This window comes from Natator depressus, chromosome 1 (assembly GCF_965152275.1).
Source record: "Natator depressus isolate rNatDep1 chromosome 1, rNatDep2.hap1, whole genome shotgun sequence".
Taxonomy (NCBI): Eukaryota; Metazoa; Chordata; order Testudines; family Cheloniidae; genus Natator; species Natator depressus.
This window is the reverse complement of record NC_134234.1, coordinates 10,386,449-10,405,835: the sequence shown is the minus strand read 5'-3', so window position 1 is coordinate 10,405,835 and position 19,387 is coordinate 10,386,449. Positions and strand designations below refer to the sequence as shown.

The window sequence follows — 19,387 nt, the reverse complement described above, 5'->3', positions numbered from 1 at the left end:
AAGAGCAAGAAATCAAAACAAGCATTTACATTGAAACCGAAATTGAGTGATTACACAGTACAAACAATTAAATCCTATTAAAGTCTTTCTTTTTTTTGGAGGCAAAATCTCAGAGTGTCTTATTTTTACTAACAGCCTTTCTTTGATGAAAAGGAAAGGGTTAATTTTATTCTCAGTCCTGATGTATGAAGGGTATTCACTTCTGCTTTTAACAGACAGACAAACACAAGGTGGAAGAGAGAGAGGATAGAAAAGGTGGCGGAAATATAGTGTTTGTTGATGTTCTGGGGACACTTGGGTGGGCTGGTCGGTCACAAATGGATGCTTTAGGCTGGCAGGTCAGCCACAACATCTGTTGACTGGACCCTGAATCACATTCCTGTCAGGAACATCATCTGGTTGGGTCTTTTCTGCTCAGACAGGGCAGGGGATGGATGGGCTATCTCATCTCGCTGTGCTGATGTGTGCAGTTCTGTTGATCTTAGGATCTGATGAAAAGCCAAAAAAGTGAGAGAGAGGATAGCAGGAAAAATGTGGAGAAAGAAGTGGTTCGGGACTATTTAGAAAAGCTGGATGAGCACAAGTCCATGGGGCCGGATGCGCTGCATCCGAGAGTGCTAAAGGAGTTGGCGGATGTGATTGCAGAGCCATTGTCCGTTATCTTTGAAAACTCATGGCGATCGGGGGAAGTCCCGGACGACTGGAAAAAGGCTAATGTAGTGCCCATCTTTAAAAAAGGGAGGAAGGAGGATCCTGGGAACTACAGGCCAGTCAGCCTCACCTCAGTCCCTGGAAAAATCATGGAGCAGGTCCTCAAGGAATCAATTCTGAAGCACTTAGAGGAGAGGAAAGTGATCAGGAACAGTCAGCATGGATTCACCAAGGGCAAGTCATGCCTGACTAATCTAATTGCCTTCTATGATGAGATAACTGGCTCTGTGGATGAGGGGAAAACAGTGGACACGTTGTTCCTTGACTTTAGCAAAGCTTTTGACATGGTCTCCCACTGTATTCTTTCCAGCAAGTTAAAGAAGTATGGGCTGGATGAATGGACTATAAGGTGAATAGAAAGTTGGCTAGATTGTTGGGCTCAACAGGTCGTGATCAATGGCTCCATGTCTAGTTGGCAGCCGGTATCAAGTGGAGTGCCCCAAGGGTCGGTCCTTGGGCCGTTTTTTTCAATTTCTTCATAAATGATCTGGAGGATGGTGTGGATTGCACCCTCAGCAAGTTCACAGATGACACTAAACTGGGAGGAGAGGTAGATATGCTGGAGGGTAGGGATAGGATACAGAGGGCCCTAGACAAATTAGAGGATTGGGCCAAAAGAAATCTGATGAGGTTCAACAAGGACAAGTGCAGAGTCCTGCACTTAGGACAGAAGAATCCCATGCACCGCTACAGACTAGGGACCGAATGGCTTGGCAGCAGTTCTGCAGAAAAGGACCTAGGGGTTACAGTGGTCGAGAAGCTGGATATGAGTCAACAGTGTGCCCTTGTTGCCAAGAAGGCCAATGGCATTTTGGGATGTATATGTAGGGGCATTGCCAGCAGATTGAGAGACGTGATCGTTCCCCTCTATTCGACGTTGGTGAGGCCTCATCTGGAGTACTGTGTCCAGTTTTGGGCCCCACGCTACAAGAAGGATGTGGATAAATTGGAGAGAGTCCAGCGAAGGGCAAGAAAAATGGTTAGAGGACTGGAACACATGACTTCTGAGGAGAGGCTGAGGGAACTGAGATGATTTAGTCTGTGGAAGAGAAGAATGAGGGGGGATTTGATAGCTGTTTTCAACTACCTGAAAGGGGGTTCCAAAGAGGATGGATCTAGATTGTTCTCAGTGGTAGCTGATGACAGAACAAAGAGTAATGGTCTCAAGTTGCAGTGGGGGAGGTTTAGGTTTGATATTAGGAAAAACTTTTTCACTAGGAGGGTGGTGAAACACTGGAATGCGTTAGCTAGGGAGGTGGTGGAATCTCCTTCCTTAGATGTTTTTAAGGTCAGGCTTGACAAAGCCCTGGCTGGGATGATTTAGTTGGGGATTGGTCCTGCTTTGAGCAGGGGGTTGGACTAGATGACCTCCTGAGATCCCTTCGAACCCTGATATTCTATTCTATGATTCTATGATATAGTTGGGTAGAAAGTAACACAAAAAGAAAAGGAAGACAGAACAGGATCTTTTGTGCCTCTGAGGTGCTGACAATTAGGTATCCCCCCTTATGGGCTGAGGACTGGATGTCATGATGATATAGTGACTTTCAGGTCTCACAGATGAAAAATGAAGTTCCTTACACAAGAGCAAGGACTGGTGGCCTTCCTGTCTGGAAGACAATCATTCAGTCTGGTCTGTTCCTTATGTCTTGATGTCAGGGAAGATGAGATAAGAACATAAGAACAGCTGTCAGACCAATGGTCTATCTAGCCTGAAATCCTGTCTTCCGACAGTGGCCTATGCTTCAGAGGGAATGAACAGAAGAGGGCAATCATCAAGTGATCCATCCCCTGTCGTCCACTCCCAGCTTCTGGCAGTCAGAAGCTTAGAGACACCCAGTTTATGTACATACTACAGCTTACATGAGTATAAGTTATGTTGTTGAGGGGTATGAATAAGCTACCCCCCGAACAATGTAAGTTACACCAACCTAAGTGCCGGTGTGGACAGCGCTATGTCGGTGAGAGAGCTTCTCCTGCAAACATAGCTACCACCACTCACGGGGGCTGGAGTGATTAAGTCAACAGGAGAATTCTCTCCTGTCAGCTTAGAACATCTGCACTCGCAGCACTGCAGCAGTGCAACTGCACCAGTGCAGCTCTGCCGCTGTGTGCTCTCCATAGCCCCAGAGCATAGGATTGCGTCCCTGACCATCTTGGCTAGTAGCCACTGATGGACCTACCCTCCATGAACTTATCTATTTCTTTTTGAACCCAGTTATACTTTTGGCCTTCATAATATTTCTCTGGCAACAAGTTCCATGGGTTGCTATGCATTGTGTAAAAAAGTACTTCCTTTTGTTTGTTTTAAACATATTGGCTATTAATTTCATTGGGTGACCCCCTGGTTCATTCCCTCATTATTTTGTTCACCAGTTAAATCTGTTTCCGTAAACTTGGCATAGACAACTTCGTTCTCACATTTGCTTATTAAATCCAATCTCAGCACAGTCATTGAACCATATCAGTAGGCCTTTATCGTTTGGACTAATTCAGTCTCTCTGTATGGTTTTCTTGTACCTGTTTATAACATTCTTTATTTTAAATAAATTGGCCTTCTTTTCATGGTTAATTCCCAAGCAGGTAAAATTTATAGACCAATTATCGTAACATACCTTACTCCAGAAATGGCTCCACTGCCTTCAGGAGGATCTTGGAGTGTTATGGTGCTATTCAGCATAAGTAAGGGTATCATAATCTGGCCCTAAATGGACACCAGAGGCAAAAGAGTATGGGAAAGAATGTCATGCACTTCTTTTTTTCTGTGTAGCACATTGGCCCCAATTATGTTCCTACCCAAAGTCCTTGAACTTTCTCTATTCACTTATGTAGCATTTCTCTATCTGACTATAAGCCTATATCCCGCAATGTGGGTTGAGTCACCCATTCCTTTTAACTGAGTGTTACTTTCCAATTTTTTTGTAAACTCACTAAATTCCCATATCCCCAGTTTTTCTTCAAATGATAGTCCACAGATAGTCCACTTCAGTAATGCATGTGTCCCACACAATCAAGTTCAGATTATTTTGGCCCACAGTGTCCTTGGGACTGTGTCTGCACCTTACACGTCCTCACACATTCCCATGAGAAGGCATAAAGTGGAGGGGGCCCAACCATCCCTCAGTTACTCCTTATCGCCCATTGCAGTGAAATGTAACACTTGGCTATATCTGTATCTCTTGCACACTGTTTGACCCAAAAACTGTTTTTGTAAATAACTAGTTAATTAGTATAGTGTTAGCTTAGCATGGTATTAGTATTTGTTAGTGTCAATTAGTATATATTTAAAAAATAATTCTTAGTTAGGGATTTACCTGGTACCGAGATATAGCCCTTGTGAATGAACCGAAGACTCCTGGCGTCAAGACTTGCCCATCTTGCAATGCAGCCATTCCTCTGAACGATGGACACTCAAGGTGTCTTTTTTGCCTCATGGAGGGGCACATCCCTGACAGAAGTTTTGTTTGCCATTCTGTTTATAAAAAGACACAGATGGTGAGAGAGGCTTGCCTTACATTATTCTTCAGCCCCTCAGATCTGGAGAAGAAAGGCCCTGGTAGGCTTGAGCAGCCTTCATTGCAGCGTTCCTGTGAGCGCCAGCTTAACTCCAAGCTCCCAGGCTCTCTCAACTAAGAAGGTGTCTGCTGAGACCGGAAAAGCAGCTAAGTCAACTGAAAGGGGTAAAAGAGAACACTGCTGCACCAGAGAGCACAAGTCTAGGTCACGTGAATCACGACCTCATAGAAAAAGACACACTGCCTCAACCTCCTTTCTCAAGAAAGTTCACGGCCCAGAGCGGGTCTCTCTGACAGCCACACAGAGACATGTTGCTGAGCAATGCTGATACCATATCAAATCGAGTTCCATACTTCCCCTGCTGCTGACTTTCCAATACCAACTTTAGTGTCTCCTTGGAATGCAAACTGCACCATGACTCTGGGGTGATGACCACTCGATACCAAACTTCTCAACACTCAAGTCATTTTCAGTACCAAGCAACCTAATGGTGAGTGCTCAGCCTAAATCATCACTACTGTCTTTGGTGGTGAGAATTTCATCCACAGTACCAACCACTGACACTGGTATGCTTCATCAGTGCCGGTAAGAGCAGAGTCCATCGTTCAGCCTGGGATATCTGTCAAACTATCTCCACCTTCAGAAGTGGCATATTCATTCTTTCCAATTCAGGGGACCCCTATGACAAGACATTCTTATAGCAGGAAGTGGACTCACTTCTAAATCATGGAGCAGTGGAAGAAGTGCCTCTAAAGTTCAGAGGGAAGGGTTTTTTCTCATTATTATCTAATCCTGAAGAAGATGCTGGGGGCGGGGGGGGAGAGCTGATGCCCAGTCCTGGACCTGAGGCAGCCTAATGCCTTCACCTGCTGTTTCAAGTTCAGGATGGTAACCCTAGCCTCTATAATTCCATCCTTAGAGCCTCAGGACTGGCTTACAGCTCAGGATGGGTATTTTCACATAACAACCTGGCAAACAGAAAGTACCTGAAATTCCAAGTGGGAAATTCCCTCTATCAGTAGCCCCAAGAGTTTTCACAAAGTGCTGCTCACCTGAGAAAATAGGGAAGCCAAATAATAATATATAAAATAATGAATAGCAAATGAAAGAAATAATTATATATTCTATTCTATTACATAATTAATGTATATAATAAATGGAAGGAATGGGTGGTTGATAGTAATAAATCAAAAGCTAGAAATTGTAAAAAATTGATCATGTAAGGAAAGGGCCACAAGGAGAAAACTATGGGGTCAGCAGAGTTAAGGATGGGGAATAACAGACAAGTCAGCTCAACTTCAGTATCCAGAAAGATAATGGAGCATATAATTAAGCAATCAATTTGCAAACACCTAGAAGATAGTAAGAGGATAAGTAACAGTCAGCATGGATTTGTCAAGAACAAATCATGTCAAACTAACTTAATAGCTTTCTTTGACAGGATAACGACCCTTGTGGATGGGGGGAAGCAGTAGATGTGGTATATCTTGACGTTAGTGAGGCTTTTGATCCTGTCTTGGATGACCTTCTCATAAACAAACAAGGGTAGATGGAGCTACTATAAGTTATTAGTGTTCACAGTCAAGCTGGAAGGGCATATCAAGTGGGGTCTCGCAGGGGTCAGTTCTGGGTCTGGTTCTGTTCAATATCTTTTTCAATTATTTAGATAATGGAATAGAGAATACATTTATAAAGTTTGTGGATGTGGATTATACCAAGCTGCGAGGGGCTGCAAGTGCTTTGGAGGATAGGATTAAAATTCAAAATGATCAGGACAACCTGGAGAAATGGTCTGAAGTATACAGGATGAAATTTAATAAGGACAAATGCAAAGTACTCCACTTAGAAAGGAACAATCAGTGGCACACATACAAAATGGGAGATGACTGCTTAAGAAGGAGTACTGTGGAAAGGGATCTGGGGGTCATAGTGGACCCCAAGCTAAATATGAGTCAACAGTGTAACACTGTTGCAAAAAAAGCAAACTTCATTTTGGGATGTATTCGCAGGAGTGTTGTAAGCAAGACATGAGAAGTAATTCTTCCGTTCTACTCCATGCTGATTAGGCATCAGCTGGAGTATTGTGTCCAATTCTGGGTGCCACATTTCAGGAAAGATGTGGACAAATTGGAGAAAGTCCAGAGAAGAGCAACAAAATTATTACATTTCTAGAAAACATGATCTATGAGGGAAGATTGAAAAAACTGGGTTTGTTTAGTCTGGAGAACAGAAGACTGAGAGGGGACATAACAGTTGTCAAGTACTGTCATAAACATACAGCTAAGGGTAGCATAAAATCCCTCCTTTACCTGTAAAGGGTTAAGAAGCTCAGATAACCTGGTTGGCACCTGACCAAAAGGACCAGTAAGGGGAGAAGATACTTTCAAATCGGTGGGGGAAAGTTTTTGTTTTGGGTTTCTTTGTTTTTCTCTCCGGGACAGTGAGAAACCAGGGCAGAGAAAATACATCTCCTAAAGCCATACCTGAACTAAGCATCTAAGATTACAAATTGTAAGTAATAGGAAGGAAATGCATTAGATTATCTTTTGTTTTAGCTTGTGAATTTTCCCTAGGCTAAGAGGAAGGTTTATTCCTGTTTTTTTGTTGTTGTGACTTTAAGTTTTGCCTAGAGGGGAATCCTCTGTGTTTTTAATCTGATTACCGTGTAAAATTACCTTCCATCCTGATTTTACAGAGGTGCTTCTTTTACTTCTTCTTTATAATAAAGTTCTGCTTTTAAGAACCTGATTGGTTTTTAGTGTCCTAAAAACGCAAGGGGCTGGTCTGTGCTCACCTTGTTTACTCTCAAGCCTCCCCAGGAGACGGGGTGATATTGGGGGGATATTTTGGGGAAACAGGAACTCCAAGTGGTCCTTTTCCTAAATCTTTGTCTAACTCACTTTGTGGCAGCAGTGGTACCATTCCAAGGACAAGGAAGAATTTGTGCCTTGTGGAAGTTTTTAACTTAAGCTGGTAGAGATAAGCTTAGGGGGTCTTTCATGTGGGTCCCCACATCTGTACCCTAGAGTTCAGAGTGGGGAGGGAACCCTGACAAGTACATAAAAGGAGGAGGGAGAAAAATTGTCTCTTTAACCTCTGAGGATAGGACAAGAAGCAATGGGCTTAAATTGAAGCAAGGGTGGTTTATATAGGACATTAGAAAAAACTTCTAACTGTCAGGGTAGTTAAGCACTGAAATAAATTGCCTAAGGAGGTTGTGGAATCTCCATCATTAGAGATTTTCAAGAGCAGGTTAGACAAATACCTGTCAGGGATCGTCTATATAATACTTAATCCTGCCATAAGTGCAGGGGACTGGGCTAAATGACCTCTCAAGGTCCCTTCCATTCCTACAATTCTATGATTCTATGACTCTACAGTAAGAAAAAGGTTTTTTAAAAATATATTAGGAACAAAAAGAATTCTGATCATTGTTTTGGTCCATTTTTGATGAAATGGTAGAATTATCAATAATAAAGCAGAAAAGTCAGAGATGTGCAATAAATATTTCTGTTTTGCATTTGTGGAAAATCAGAAGTTGTAATCTCATCAGATGATGATGATAACACTCTTTTTATTCCACTGGTATCTCAGGAGGATGTTAAACAGCAGCTACTAAAGTTAGACATTTTTAAATTGGCAGGTACTAGTAACTTTCATTGAGGAATCGTAAAAGAGCTGGCTGAGGAGTTCACTGGACTATTAATATTGATGTTCACTAGGGAAGTTCCTGAAGAAAGCTAATGTTGTGCCAATATTTAAAAACAGTAAATGAGATGATGTGGGTAATTATAGGACTGATATCAATCCCAGCAAGATAGTGGAGCGGCTGATGTGGGACTTGATTAATAAAGATTTAAAGGAGTGTAATAAAATTAATGACAATCAACATGGGTTTGTAGAAAATAGATCCTGTCAAACTAACTTGATATGTTTTTTGAAGAGATTACAAGTTTGTTTGATAAAAATAATAATGTTGAGGTAAAACATTTAGACTTCTGTAAAATGTTTGACTTGGTGCCACATGACATTTTGATTAAAAATCTAGAACAATATAAAATTAATATGGCACACATTAAATGGATTTAAAAATGTCTAACTTACAGATCTCAAAATGTAACTGTAAATGAGGAATCATCATTGAGAGTGTGTTTTTTCCAGAGGGGTCCCACAGTGATATGTTCTTGGCCTAAAACTATTTATAAGTACACATCTAGGAACAAATAATTTGGCCATAATTGAAGGATGGGTTCGTCACCTGCAAAACAGTGACTCTGTAAAAGATTTGGTGGTTGTAGTGGATAATCAGCTGCACATGAGCTCCCCATGTGATATGGTGGCTGAAAGAACTGGTGCGATCCTAGAAAAATTATTTTACCTGTATATTTGGCACTAGTGCAGCCACTGATGGAATACTGTGTCCAGTTCTAGTGCCCTCACTTAATGAAGGATGTTGATAAACTGAAGAGGATTTAAGAGTCGCAGAAATGATTAAATGATTAGAAAACATGCCTTATAGTGATAGACTTAAGGAACTCAATCTCTTTAGCTTAACAAAAAGAAGGTTTAGGGACGACTTGATTACAGTTTATAAGTACCTACATGGAGGACAAATATTTAATAACAGGTTTTTCAATTTAGCAGAGAAGGGTATAACACAATCCAATGGCTGGAAAATGAAGCTAGACAAATTCAGACTGGAAATAAGGCATACGTTTTTAACAGTGAGGGTAATTAATCTTTGGAACAATTTACCAAAGATTGTGGTGGATCCTCCCTAACTGACAATTTTTAAACCAAGACTCAATGTTTTTCTAAAAGATGTTCTCTAGGAATTATTTTGGGAAAGTTATTTGGCTTGTGTTATACATGAGGTCAGACTACATGATGACAATAGTCTCTTTTGGATTTGCAATCTATGAATCTATAAGTGTACCCACACTTTAATGATTGGCTTATTCGAGTAACATCACTTCAGCAATTAAACAGCTCCATCCATCAGATTCTACAACTTTGCACCCAAGTCAAACCCGAGTTCAGGCATATCTACCTCAGGACAGATTCAACATCATTAGTCAATCTCATCAGCCAGCTGCAGGCTCACCCTCAAACATCAGTAAGAGTCTGGCTCACACTTCAAGATCACATGGCCCTCTGCACATATTATCACAAAGCATGCCAGATTTCATGTATGCTGCATACAGTGGGGGTAAAATCTGTATATCTACCCAATAGACATCACATAAAGACAAGGGTGCAGGTCCCCTATGAAGTCATTTCATTGTTAAATTGGTGGAAGGGTCCTCTCCAGTATGAATTGTTTTCTCCATCTCTATCAACCAAGAAGCTGATGACAGACACTTTGACTCCCACTTCGGGTAGGGAGCTTATCTGGATCCCTCCATTATCCAAGTCATTAATAAAAATGTTGAGTAGTACTGGACCCAGGGCAGAGCCCTGCAGCACCCACTGTATTTGTAAGAGAGCCACACTTCTAAAAAGTTTGCTAACCACTGTCTTGCCCCTGTAACAGATATGGACTGGCTACAGAGCTTCCTTCTTAGCAAGGTACACCTGATGTGTTCATCACAAGATGTTTGAATGCTCTGCCAGAGATGGCTGAGGTTAGCTTAAATAACAATGCTGTGCGCAGTGCCACCTAGTGGTGAAACAGTATAAATACAGTCTAGCAGTGTATTACAGCTCCCCTTTTAAGTTCTACATTCCTACCATTTGCAAAATTTACACTATCATGCTGTCTTTGATGTTCAATACGGATCAGTCTGTTAAGCATGTCTGAATCATATTGGTTTTCTAATTCCGTGACCCAAATATGTAACAACTTGGTCGTCTGGCTGTCCATTACTTGCAATGACGAGATGTGGTGAGTCTGGAATCCTTGAGTCGTTGTCTTCTTTTTTCTTTCTGAGGCACAAACTGTAGCTGTTGACAGTTTTTGTTGAACTCTCCATGGTCACATATGATTACATATGATCTAGGCACTCTATTATTTTTCTTTACGATGGGTGGAGTTGTCCATTCTTTTTCTCCATCCAGAACATAGTCACCAGGTTCTAGACCTGGCAGTTCTCTGAGTGATGTCTGTTGTAAAAGTGTTCATAAGCTCTTCTAGCTCTTTTATCCAGTTTGGCTACTCTCTTCATGTCTGGCCACTTTGGGGATAGATTCTTTTCCAAAGGTGGAACAGATTTCTGAGTTGTCTTCCCATCAGGAGTTGTGCTGTACTATATCCAGTAGCTGCTGGTGGTGTTGATCTGTAGGTCAGAGTTGCCAGGAATGGATCTTTCTGCTGTCGGACTTTCTTGGCTGTCTGTACAGCTCTCTTAGCTTCTCCATTTGCTTGTGGGTAATGTGGGCTTCCAGTAATATAGTCAAAATCATATTTTGTTCAGGATGACTTACATTCTGCTGCAGTGAATTTTGGTCCGTTGTCTGTCCCTAGTTGTTCTGGAATAGCAAAATGAGCAAAAGTGCACTTTAGTTTATCAAGAACATTGCAACATGTTATGTCTTTCAAGTACATTATTTCTATATACCTGGAAAAATAGTCCACTACAATCAGGTGATGATGTCCTCTGAATTCGCATAAATCTGCAGCTAGTCTCTTCCAAGGTCTGTCTGGTACAGGTTTTGTACACTTTATGGTGCAGCATTGTCTCTTACATTGATTTGTACTGTCCTTTCAAAAGTTCAGTAACATCAAATCCTCCATCGAGTTCTTCCACCTTTCTTACTAGGCCCATCGTGGATGCCACACTGCAGCTGAGAAGATAGGTGGTCTTTGCGCTTTTGATCACATGCACTCTGAATGCAAAACTTTTCTCTTTGTGAGTTATTTTTGTGGTGAACTGGCCCAGACAGTTCGGAGTACCTCCAGGGCTAGTCAGAGCTGTGTCATGTGACTTCAGCTTTATGAGGGCTTGAAGGTTATTGTAAGTCCCTTCTGAGATGACTGTAAAATCAGCTCCAAAGTAAATTTTTAAATCAATCGTTTTTCCAAGAATATTCAGTTACACTCTCCAGGCACGCTCTGTGTCATCCATCACATGTGATAGATCAGGGGAATAATGGTTCTTGATTATCTGTAATATAAGTCAACTCCCTGACTGCTTTGGTGTGGTAAACACTACAAAATGTCCATAATTTGTGCATTCATTAAACCTTTTTCCTCTAGCTGGACATAAATCATCTCTTGGGATATGACTTTTTCTACACCTTATGCATGTAGGCTGGAATTTAAGAACAAAAAAGAAAGGCCACACTGTGTCAGACTGTAGAGAGCCAGTGTGGCTCCCCTCTGAACCAGAGGGTAAGGAGCCACCCTCTGGGTCTGAGTGGGCGGGGCCAGGCCGAGCTTCCGCCAATCCCCGGAAGGAGAAGGGTGGGACAGGAAGTACAAAGGGTGGGGCTCTCTGCCCAGTGAAGAGAACACCAGGGAGGGAGACAGACACAGGCTGCTGGCTGCTCCCTCGCAAGCCTGCTGCTGACCCAGGCGAACCCCTGGGCAAGGAGGGGCCTTACCGGGGGGAAGGCCTGTGGCAACCAGGGCTGCCGGCCGCTGAATATCCGGAGGAACCGGGGCTGCCTGCAACAGATTATCCAGAGGAACCGGGGCTGCCCACAGCGGATTATCCGGAAGGACCGGAACTGCCCGCAGCGGATTAGCCAGAGGAGATGGAGATTCAAGAGCTGCCCGCAGCGGAATACCCGGAGGAGATGGAGGGACCGGAGCGACCCGCCTGAGAGAGACCGGGGAGGAAGTAGCCCAGGGGCCCAACTACACCGTGGGGTGGGTGTGTTTTGTCAGCGGATGCGGATTGCCCGCTGACCCAGCGGCGGGACCTTCGCCTCCCGCCACTGTCAGGGCCCTGGGTTGAAACGCAGTGGAGTTGGGTGGGCCTGCGTTCCCCTACCCCGGCGCTCCCCTGCCCGAGGGGCGCGCTATTGACTCTTGCCGGCGCTCCCCCTGCCCGAGGGGCGCGCTATTGACTCTTGCCGGCGCTCCCCCTGCCCGAGGGGCGCGCTATTGACTCTGGCCGGCGCTCCCCTGCCCGAGGGGCGCGCTATTGACTCTGGCCGGCGCTCCCCTGCCGAAGGGGCGCGCTCCTGACTCTTGCCGGCGCTCCCCCGCCCGAGGGGCGCGCTCCTGACTCCTGCCGGCGCTCCCCCGCCTGAGGGGCGTGCTACCGACTCCTGCCGGCGCTCCCCCGCCTGAGGGGCGTGCTACCGACTCCTGCCGGCGCTCCCCCGCCTGAGGGGCGTGCTACCGACTCCGGCCGGCGCTCCCCTGCCCGAGGGGCGCGCTATTGACTCTGGCCGGCGCTCCCCTGCCCGGGGGGCACGCTATTGACTCCTGCCGGCGCTCCCCTGCCCGAGGGGCGTCCTATTGACTCCTGCCGGCGCTCCTCTGCCCGAGGGGCGCGCTACTGACTGTTGCTGGCGCTCCCCTGCCCGAGGGGCGGGCTATTGACTCTTGCAGCCGCTCCCCTGCCCGAGGGGCGGGCTATTGACTCTTGCCGGCGCTCCCCTGCCCGAGGGGCGTGCTATTGACTCTGGCCGGCGCTCCCCCGCCTGAGGGGCGTGCTATTGACTCCTGCTGGCGCTCCCCCGCCTGAGGGGCGTGCTACCGACTCCGGCCGGCGCTCCCCTGCCCGGGGGGCGCGCTATTGAATCTTGCCGGCGCTCCCCTGCCCGAGGGGCGTGCTACTGACTGTTGCTGGCGCTCCCCTGCCCGAGGGGCGCGCTATTGACTCTTGCCGGCGCACCCCTGCCCGAGGGGCGCGCTATTGACTCTTGCCGGCGCTCCCCTGCCCGAGGGGCACGCTACTGACTCTTGCCGGCGCTCCCCTGCCCGAGGGGCGCGCTACTGACTGTTGCTGGCGCTCCCCTGCCCGAGGGGCGCGCTATTGACTCTGGCCGGCGCTCCCCTGCCCGAGGGGCGCGCTGTTGACTCTTGCCGGCGCTCCCCTGCCCGAGGGGCTCGCTGTTGACTCTTGCCGGCGCGCCCCTGCCCGAGGGGCGCGCTATTGACTCTTGCCGGCGCTCCCCTGCCCGAGGGCAGCGCTATTGACTCTTGCCGGCGCTCCCCTGCCTGAGGGGAGCGCTATTGACTGTTGCCGGCGCTCCCCTGCCTGAGGGGCGCGCTATTGACTTTTGCCGGCGCTCCCCTGCCTGAGGGGCGCGCTACTGACTCCGGCCGGCGCTCCCCTGCCCGAGGGGCGCGCTATTGACTCTTGCCGGCGCTCCCCTGCCCGAGAGGCGCGCTATTGACTCTTGCCGGCGCTCCCCTGCCCGAGGGCAGCGCTATTGACTCTTGCCAGCGCTCCCCTGCCTGAGGGGAGCGCTATTGACTCTTGCCGGCGCTCCCCTGCCTGAGGGGCGCGCTATTGACTTTTGCCGGCGCTCCCCTGCCTGAGGGGCGCGCTACTGACTCCAGCCGGCGCTCCCCTGCCCGGGGGGCGCGCTATTGACTCTTGCCGGCGCTCCCCTGCCCGAGGGGCATGCTATTGACTCTGGCCGGCGCTCCCCTGCCTGAGGGGCGCGCTATTGACTCCTGCCGGCGCTCCCCCGCCTGAGGGGCATGCTATTGACTCCTGCCGGCGCTCCCCCGCCTGAGGGGCACGCTACCGACTCCGGCTGGCGCTCCGCTGCCCGGGGGGCGCGCTATTGACTCTTGCCGGCGCTCCCCTGCCCGAGGGGCAAGCTACTGACTGTTGCTGGCGCTCCCCTGCCTGAGGGGCGCGCTATTCACTCTTGCCGGCGCACCCCTGCCCGAGGGGCGCGCTATTGACTCTTGCCGGCGCTCCCCTGCCCGAGGGGCGCGCTATTGACTCTTGCCGGCGCACCCCTGCCCGAGGGGCGCGCTATTGACTCTTGCCAGTGCTCCCCTGCCTGAGGGGCACGCTATTGACTCTTGCCGGCGATCCCCTGCCCGAGGGGCGCGCTATTGACTCTTTCCGGCGCTCCCCTGCCCGAGGGGCGTGCTATTGACTCCTGCCGGTGCTCCCACACCTGAGGGGTGCGCTACCGACTCCGGCCGGCGCTCCCCTGCCCGTGGGGCGCACTATTGACTCCTGCCGGCGCTCCCCTGCCCGAGGGGCACGCTACTGACTCCTGCCAGCACTCCCCTGCCCGAGGGGCGCGCTATTGACTCTTTCCGGCACTCCCCTGCCTGAGGGGTGTGCTATTGACTTTTGCCGGCGCTCCCCTGCCTGATGGGCGTGCTTTTGACTTTTGCCGGCGCTCCCCTGCCTGATGGGCGTGCTTTTGACTTTTGCCGGCGCTCCCCTGCCTGATGGGCGTGCTTTTGACTTTTGCCGGCGCTGCCCTGCCTGAGGGGTGCGCTATTGACTTTTGCCGGCGCTGCCCTGCCTTGAGGGGCGCGCTATTGATTCTTGCCGGCGCTCCCCTGCCTGAGGGGCGCGCTACTGACTTTTGCCGGCACTCCCCTGCCCGAGGGGCGCGCTATTGACTTTTGCCGGCGCTCCCCTGCCTGAAGGGCGCGCTATTGACTCTTGCCGGCACTCCCCTGCCCGAGGGGCGCGCTATTGACTTTTGCCGGCGCTCCCCTGCCTGAAGGGCGCGCTATTGACTTTGCCGGCGCTCCCCTGCCTGAGGGGCTCGTTATTGACTCTTGCCGGCGCTACCCTGCCTGAGGGGCGCGCTACTGACTTTTGCCGGCGCTCCCCTGCCTGAAGGGCGCGCTACCGATTCCGGCCGGCCCACCTCCCCGCTAATTCCCCAACGCCCGGGAGGTGGGGCCGAGGCCTGCTACAAAGACCACTTCTCTCCATCGCCCCTAGGGGCTCGGAGGACCGACACCCGTCACTCAGACCAATAGTCCATATAGGTATTCTGTCTTCCAACAGTGGCCAGTGACAGTATGATCCCCAAAGATGTAGGCAAAGACTTGGATGCAAGTTATCTGGACTTGCCGATTGAAAATGTTTAACTTTAGTGGAGCTGCTTAATATCCTTCTATCAGAATGGAAAGTGTTTCATCATCATCATATGATATGACTACATCATATGGCTTCTCAAATACAGAATAGAAATATTTATTGAACACTTCTGACTTTTCTGCATTATGGATAAGTTTATCATTTGCATCTAGTAATGGATCAATATCACTTTTAGAATTCTTTTTGTTCCTTAAATAATTCCTACTTATTGTCCTGACCTCTGCTGGCTCATAAATTTCTCTTTGTGTCCTTTTGTTTCCCTTGTCAATTTTCTACAGTTCCTAGCTTCTCATTTATATTCATTCATTATATTAATTATATTCATCTGCATGGCATGTTCTTGACCTGCTTTACTTGCAGTGCCTAGCTCTGCTTGATCTATCAGCCAAACAAGGACCACATCAACTCCAAGGTGGCCATTTCTACCAGAGTTATCACCTCCCTTGACTGATAGTCGAACCTGAAAACAGTCCTGGTAGGTGTTCCGTTCAGCCCTCCCACCCCCAGAGCCATCATTGTGATGGATGCCTCCCTCCTGGAGTAGGGTGCTCATGTGGACAACCACACTGCTCATGGTACCTGGACCCCATGAGAGGTCAGACTACATATAGATGTACTGGAACTGAGGGTGGTCTGCGTGCAAAACCTTCCTTCTGCTCATACGCTTGCTCCACATGTAGATAATGTCAGACAATATTACCACTGTCGTCTATATAAACAAACAAGGAGGAACAAGGTCTTGTCTCCTCTGTCTGGAAGCCATCAGTCTCTGGAACTGGTGCATCAGGAACCACATCATGTTACAGAAAAGTCTGAAGAGTTCAATAAATATTTCTGTTCTATATTTGAGAAGCCATATGATGTAGTCATATCATAGCATAAGATCATTCTGGTTCAATGGCTCTCAAGCCAGGGGGTGCGGTAGCACCCGCAGTTCCAGCACCTGTGTTCACAACATCTTTGCCAACAGACTAAGCAGAAACTTCTCAGCAAACTGTGAGTGGGACGTCCACAACATAGTCCTAAGTGAGATATTTACACAGTGGGATACACCTTTTTGCATCTCGAACTATCAGAAAGCTTCACTTATATTGTTCCAGAGAAGCCATGCGTCTTCTGCTGTCCTGGATGAACAACCTCAAGTATGCCTTTCCTTCCATTCCCCTATTTCCACAAGTTGTAGGGAAGATACATCGCAACAGAGCCAACATTATTCTCTTAGCACCCTACTGGCCCAGACAGTTCTGCTTCACAGAACTTCTAATGATGTCTGCCTGTTACCCAAGGTTTTCTGAACCCAAAGCTTTTGGTAACTTTATTCTTGGCAAAGCAGTGGCAGGAAATAAATCAATGAGGACACAGCCGTCCACCTGATAGATGGTTGACACAAACAGTACAATACAAAAGTGCTCTTACTTATAAATAAACCTACACTTTATTTAGTCTGAAGCACTTACATACATTTGCAACAGGTTAGTAAAATACCCCAATCCTTAATAAGTCATGAAGTCTGGTGGAGTGGTTTTCAAGTGGTACAGTGACAGACGTCCGATGGCCCATCTTCCATCTGCCGTTGGGGACCCTTGGATGTGTTCACAAAGTGATCCATCTAGCCCAGCAGTTCTCAAACTGTGGGTCATGACCCAGTTTTAATGGGGTCGCCAGGGCTGGCTTAGACTTGCTGGGGCCTGGGACCGAAGCCCAAGCCCCACTGTCTGGGACCGAAGCTGAAGCCCTCGGGCTTCAAACCTGGATGGTGAGGCTCAGGTTACAGGCCTCCTGCCTGGGGCTGAAGACTTTGGAGTTTGGCTTTGACCTCCCCATTTGGGGCAGTGGGGCTTGGGTGGGCTCAGGCTTTGGTCCCCACTCCTGGGGTCATGTAGTAATTTTTTATTGTCAGAAGGGGGTCATGGTGCATTGAAGTTTGAGAACCCCTGATCTAGCCCAAATTTCTCCTCCCTTATTTATTGTGTTAGTATAACAATAACGTCCATCCAAAAAACTTCTTAAGCAATTTCAAAGGTAAAGCAAGAGGTTTCCTCAGACCGTTAATTAGACAGATGTGTTTTTGCAAAGTCTGCATGTTTCAGGGTCCTGACAAACCTTGTTACATAATTTACACATGAGATAGCTCTGTCTGTATGTGTGTGAGAGAGAGAGACATGCACACTCCATATAATGACAAGCTACATTTGCTACTTAAATATTTATGACATTTGTATCTGTAAGTCTGACTGCAAAGTGTAATGTTCTGTGTTTGTTTCTTTCCAAGTTTCCGATAACATCATCATTTTGGGAACTGTAATTGGAGGCACTCTTTTTCTCCTTTTGGTCACCAGCTTGGCATTTTTTAAAAAAGCTCAAATTTCTCAGTTCCTTGGAAGGTGAGTAACATTCATAGAATCATAGAATATCAGGGTTGGCAGGAACCTCAGGAGGTCATCTAGTCCAACCCCCTGCTCAAAGCAGGACCAATCCCCAACTAAATCATCCCAGCCAGGGCTTTGTCAAGCCTGACCTTAAAAACTTCTAAGGAAGGAGATTCCACCACCTCCCTCAGTAACGCATTCCAGTGTTTCACCACCCTCCTAGTGAAATAGTATTTCCTAATATCCAACCTCAACCTCTCCCACTGCAACTTGAGACCATTAGTCCTTGTTCTGTCATCTGGTACCACTGAGAACAGTCTAGATCCATCCTCCATTCCATTCATGTTTAAATTGTGACAACATTGTAACACTTCTAATTATGTCTAATCCCAGTTCTGCAAAAGCACCTCCTTCCTACACTTCCTAACAGGTTTCAGAGTAGCAGCCGTGTTAGTCTGTATACGCAAAAAGAAAAGGAGGACTTGTGGCACCTTAGAGACTAACCAATTTATTTGAGCATAAGCTTTAGTGAGCTACAGCTCACTTCATTGGATGCATTCAGTGGAAAATACAGTGGGGAGATTTATATACATAGAGAACAATGGGTGTGACCATACACACTGTAACGAGAGTGATCACAAGGTGAGCTATTACCAGCAGGAGAGCAGGGGGGGAAGAAAACCTTTTGTAGTGATAATCAAGGTGGGCCATTTCCCGCAGTTAACAGGAACATCCGAGGAGCAGTGGGGGGCTGGGGGGGTGGGGGGGAATAAACATGGGGAAATAGTTTGTGTAATGACCCATCCACTCCCAGTCTTTATTCAAGCCTAAGTTAATTGTATCCAGTTTGCAAATTAATTCCAATTCAGCAGTCTTTCCTTGGAGTCTGTTTTTGAAGTTTTTTTTGTTGAAGAATTGCCACTTTTAGGTCTGTAATCAAGTGACCAAAGAGATTGAAGTGTTCTCCGACTGGTTTTTGAATGTTATAATTCTTGATGTCTGATTTGTGTCCATTTATTCTTTTACGTAGAGACTGTCCAGTTTGGCCAATGTACATGGCAGAGGGGCATTGCTGGTACATGATGGCATAGATCACATTGGTAGATGTGCAGGTGAACGAGCCTCTGATAGTGTGGCTGATGTGATTAGGCCCTATGATGGTGTCCCCTGAATAGATATGTGGACACAGTTGGCAATGGGCTTTGTTGCAAGGATAGTTCCTGGGTTAGTGTTTTTGTTGTGTGGTGTGCGGTTGCTGGTGAGTATTTGCTTCAGGTTGGGGAGCTGTCTGTAAGCAAGGACTGGCCTGTCTCCCAAGATCTGTGAGAGTGATGGGTCATCATTCAGGATAGGTTGCAGATCCTTGATGATGCGTTGGAGAGGTTTTAGTTGGGGGCTGACGGTGATGGCTAGTGGCGTTCTGTTATTTTCTTTGTTGGGCCTGTCCTGTAGTAGGTAACTTCTGGGTACTCTTCTGGCTCTGTCAATCTGTTTCTTCACTTCAGCAGGTGGGTACTGTAGTTGTAAGAATGCTTGATAGAGATCTTGTAGGTGTTTGTTTCTGTCTGAGGGGTTGGAGCAAATGCGGTTGTATCGTAGAGCTTGGCTGTAGACAATGGATCAGGTGGTGTGGTCTGGACAAAAGCTGGAGGCATGTAGGTAAGCATAGCGGTCAGTAGATTTCCGGTATAGGGTGGTGTTTATGTGACCGTCGCTTATTAGTACCGTAGTGTCCAGGAAGTGGATCTCTTGTGTGGACTGGTCCAGGCTGAGGTTGATGGTGGAATGGAAATTGTTGAAATCATGGTG

The 19,387-nt window shown here is 47.3% G+C and overlaps 1 protein-coding gene across 1 annotated transcript in view; it reads left to right on the top strand.

Annotated features, from left to right (window-relative positions):
* The window catches only part of LOC141981076 (disintegrin and metalloproteinase domain-containing protein 9-like), a 119,662-nt gene extending 102,065 nt beyond the window's left edge, over nucleotides 1-17,597 (top strand). The window contains exon 19 of the mRNA XM_074942885.1: nucleotides 17,482-17,597. Within this exon, the coding sequence (XP_074798986.1) occupies nucleotides 17,482-17,597 (116 nt within the window). The remainder of the gene's footprint in view (nucleotides 1-17,481) is intronic.
* Nucleotides 17,598-19,387: the final 1,790 nt, after the last annotated feature.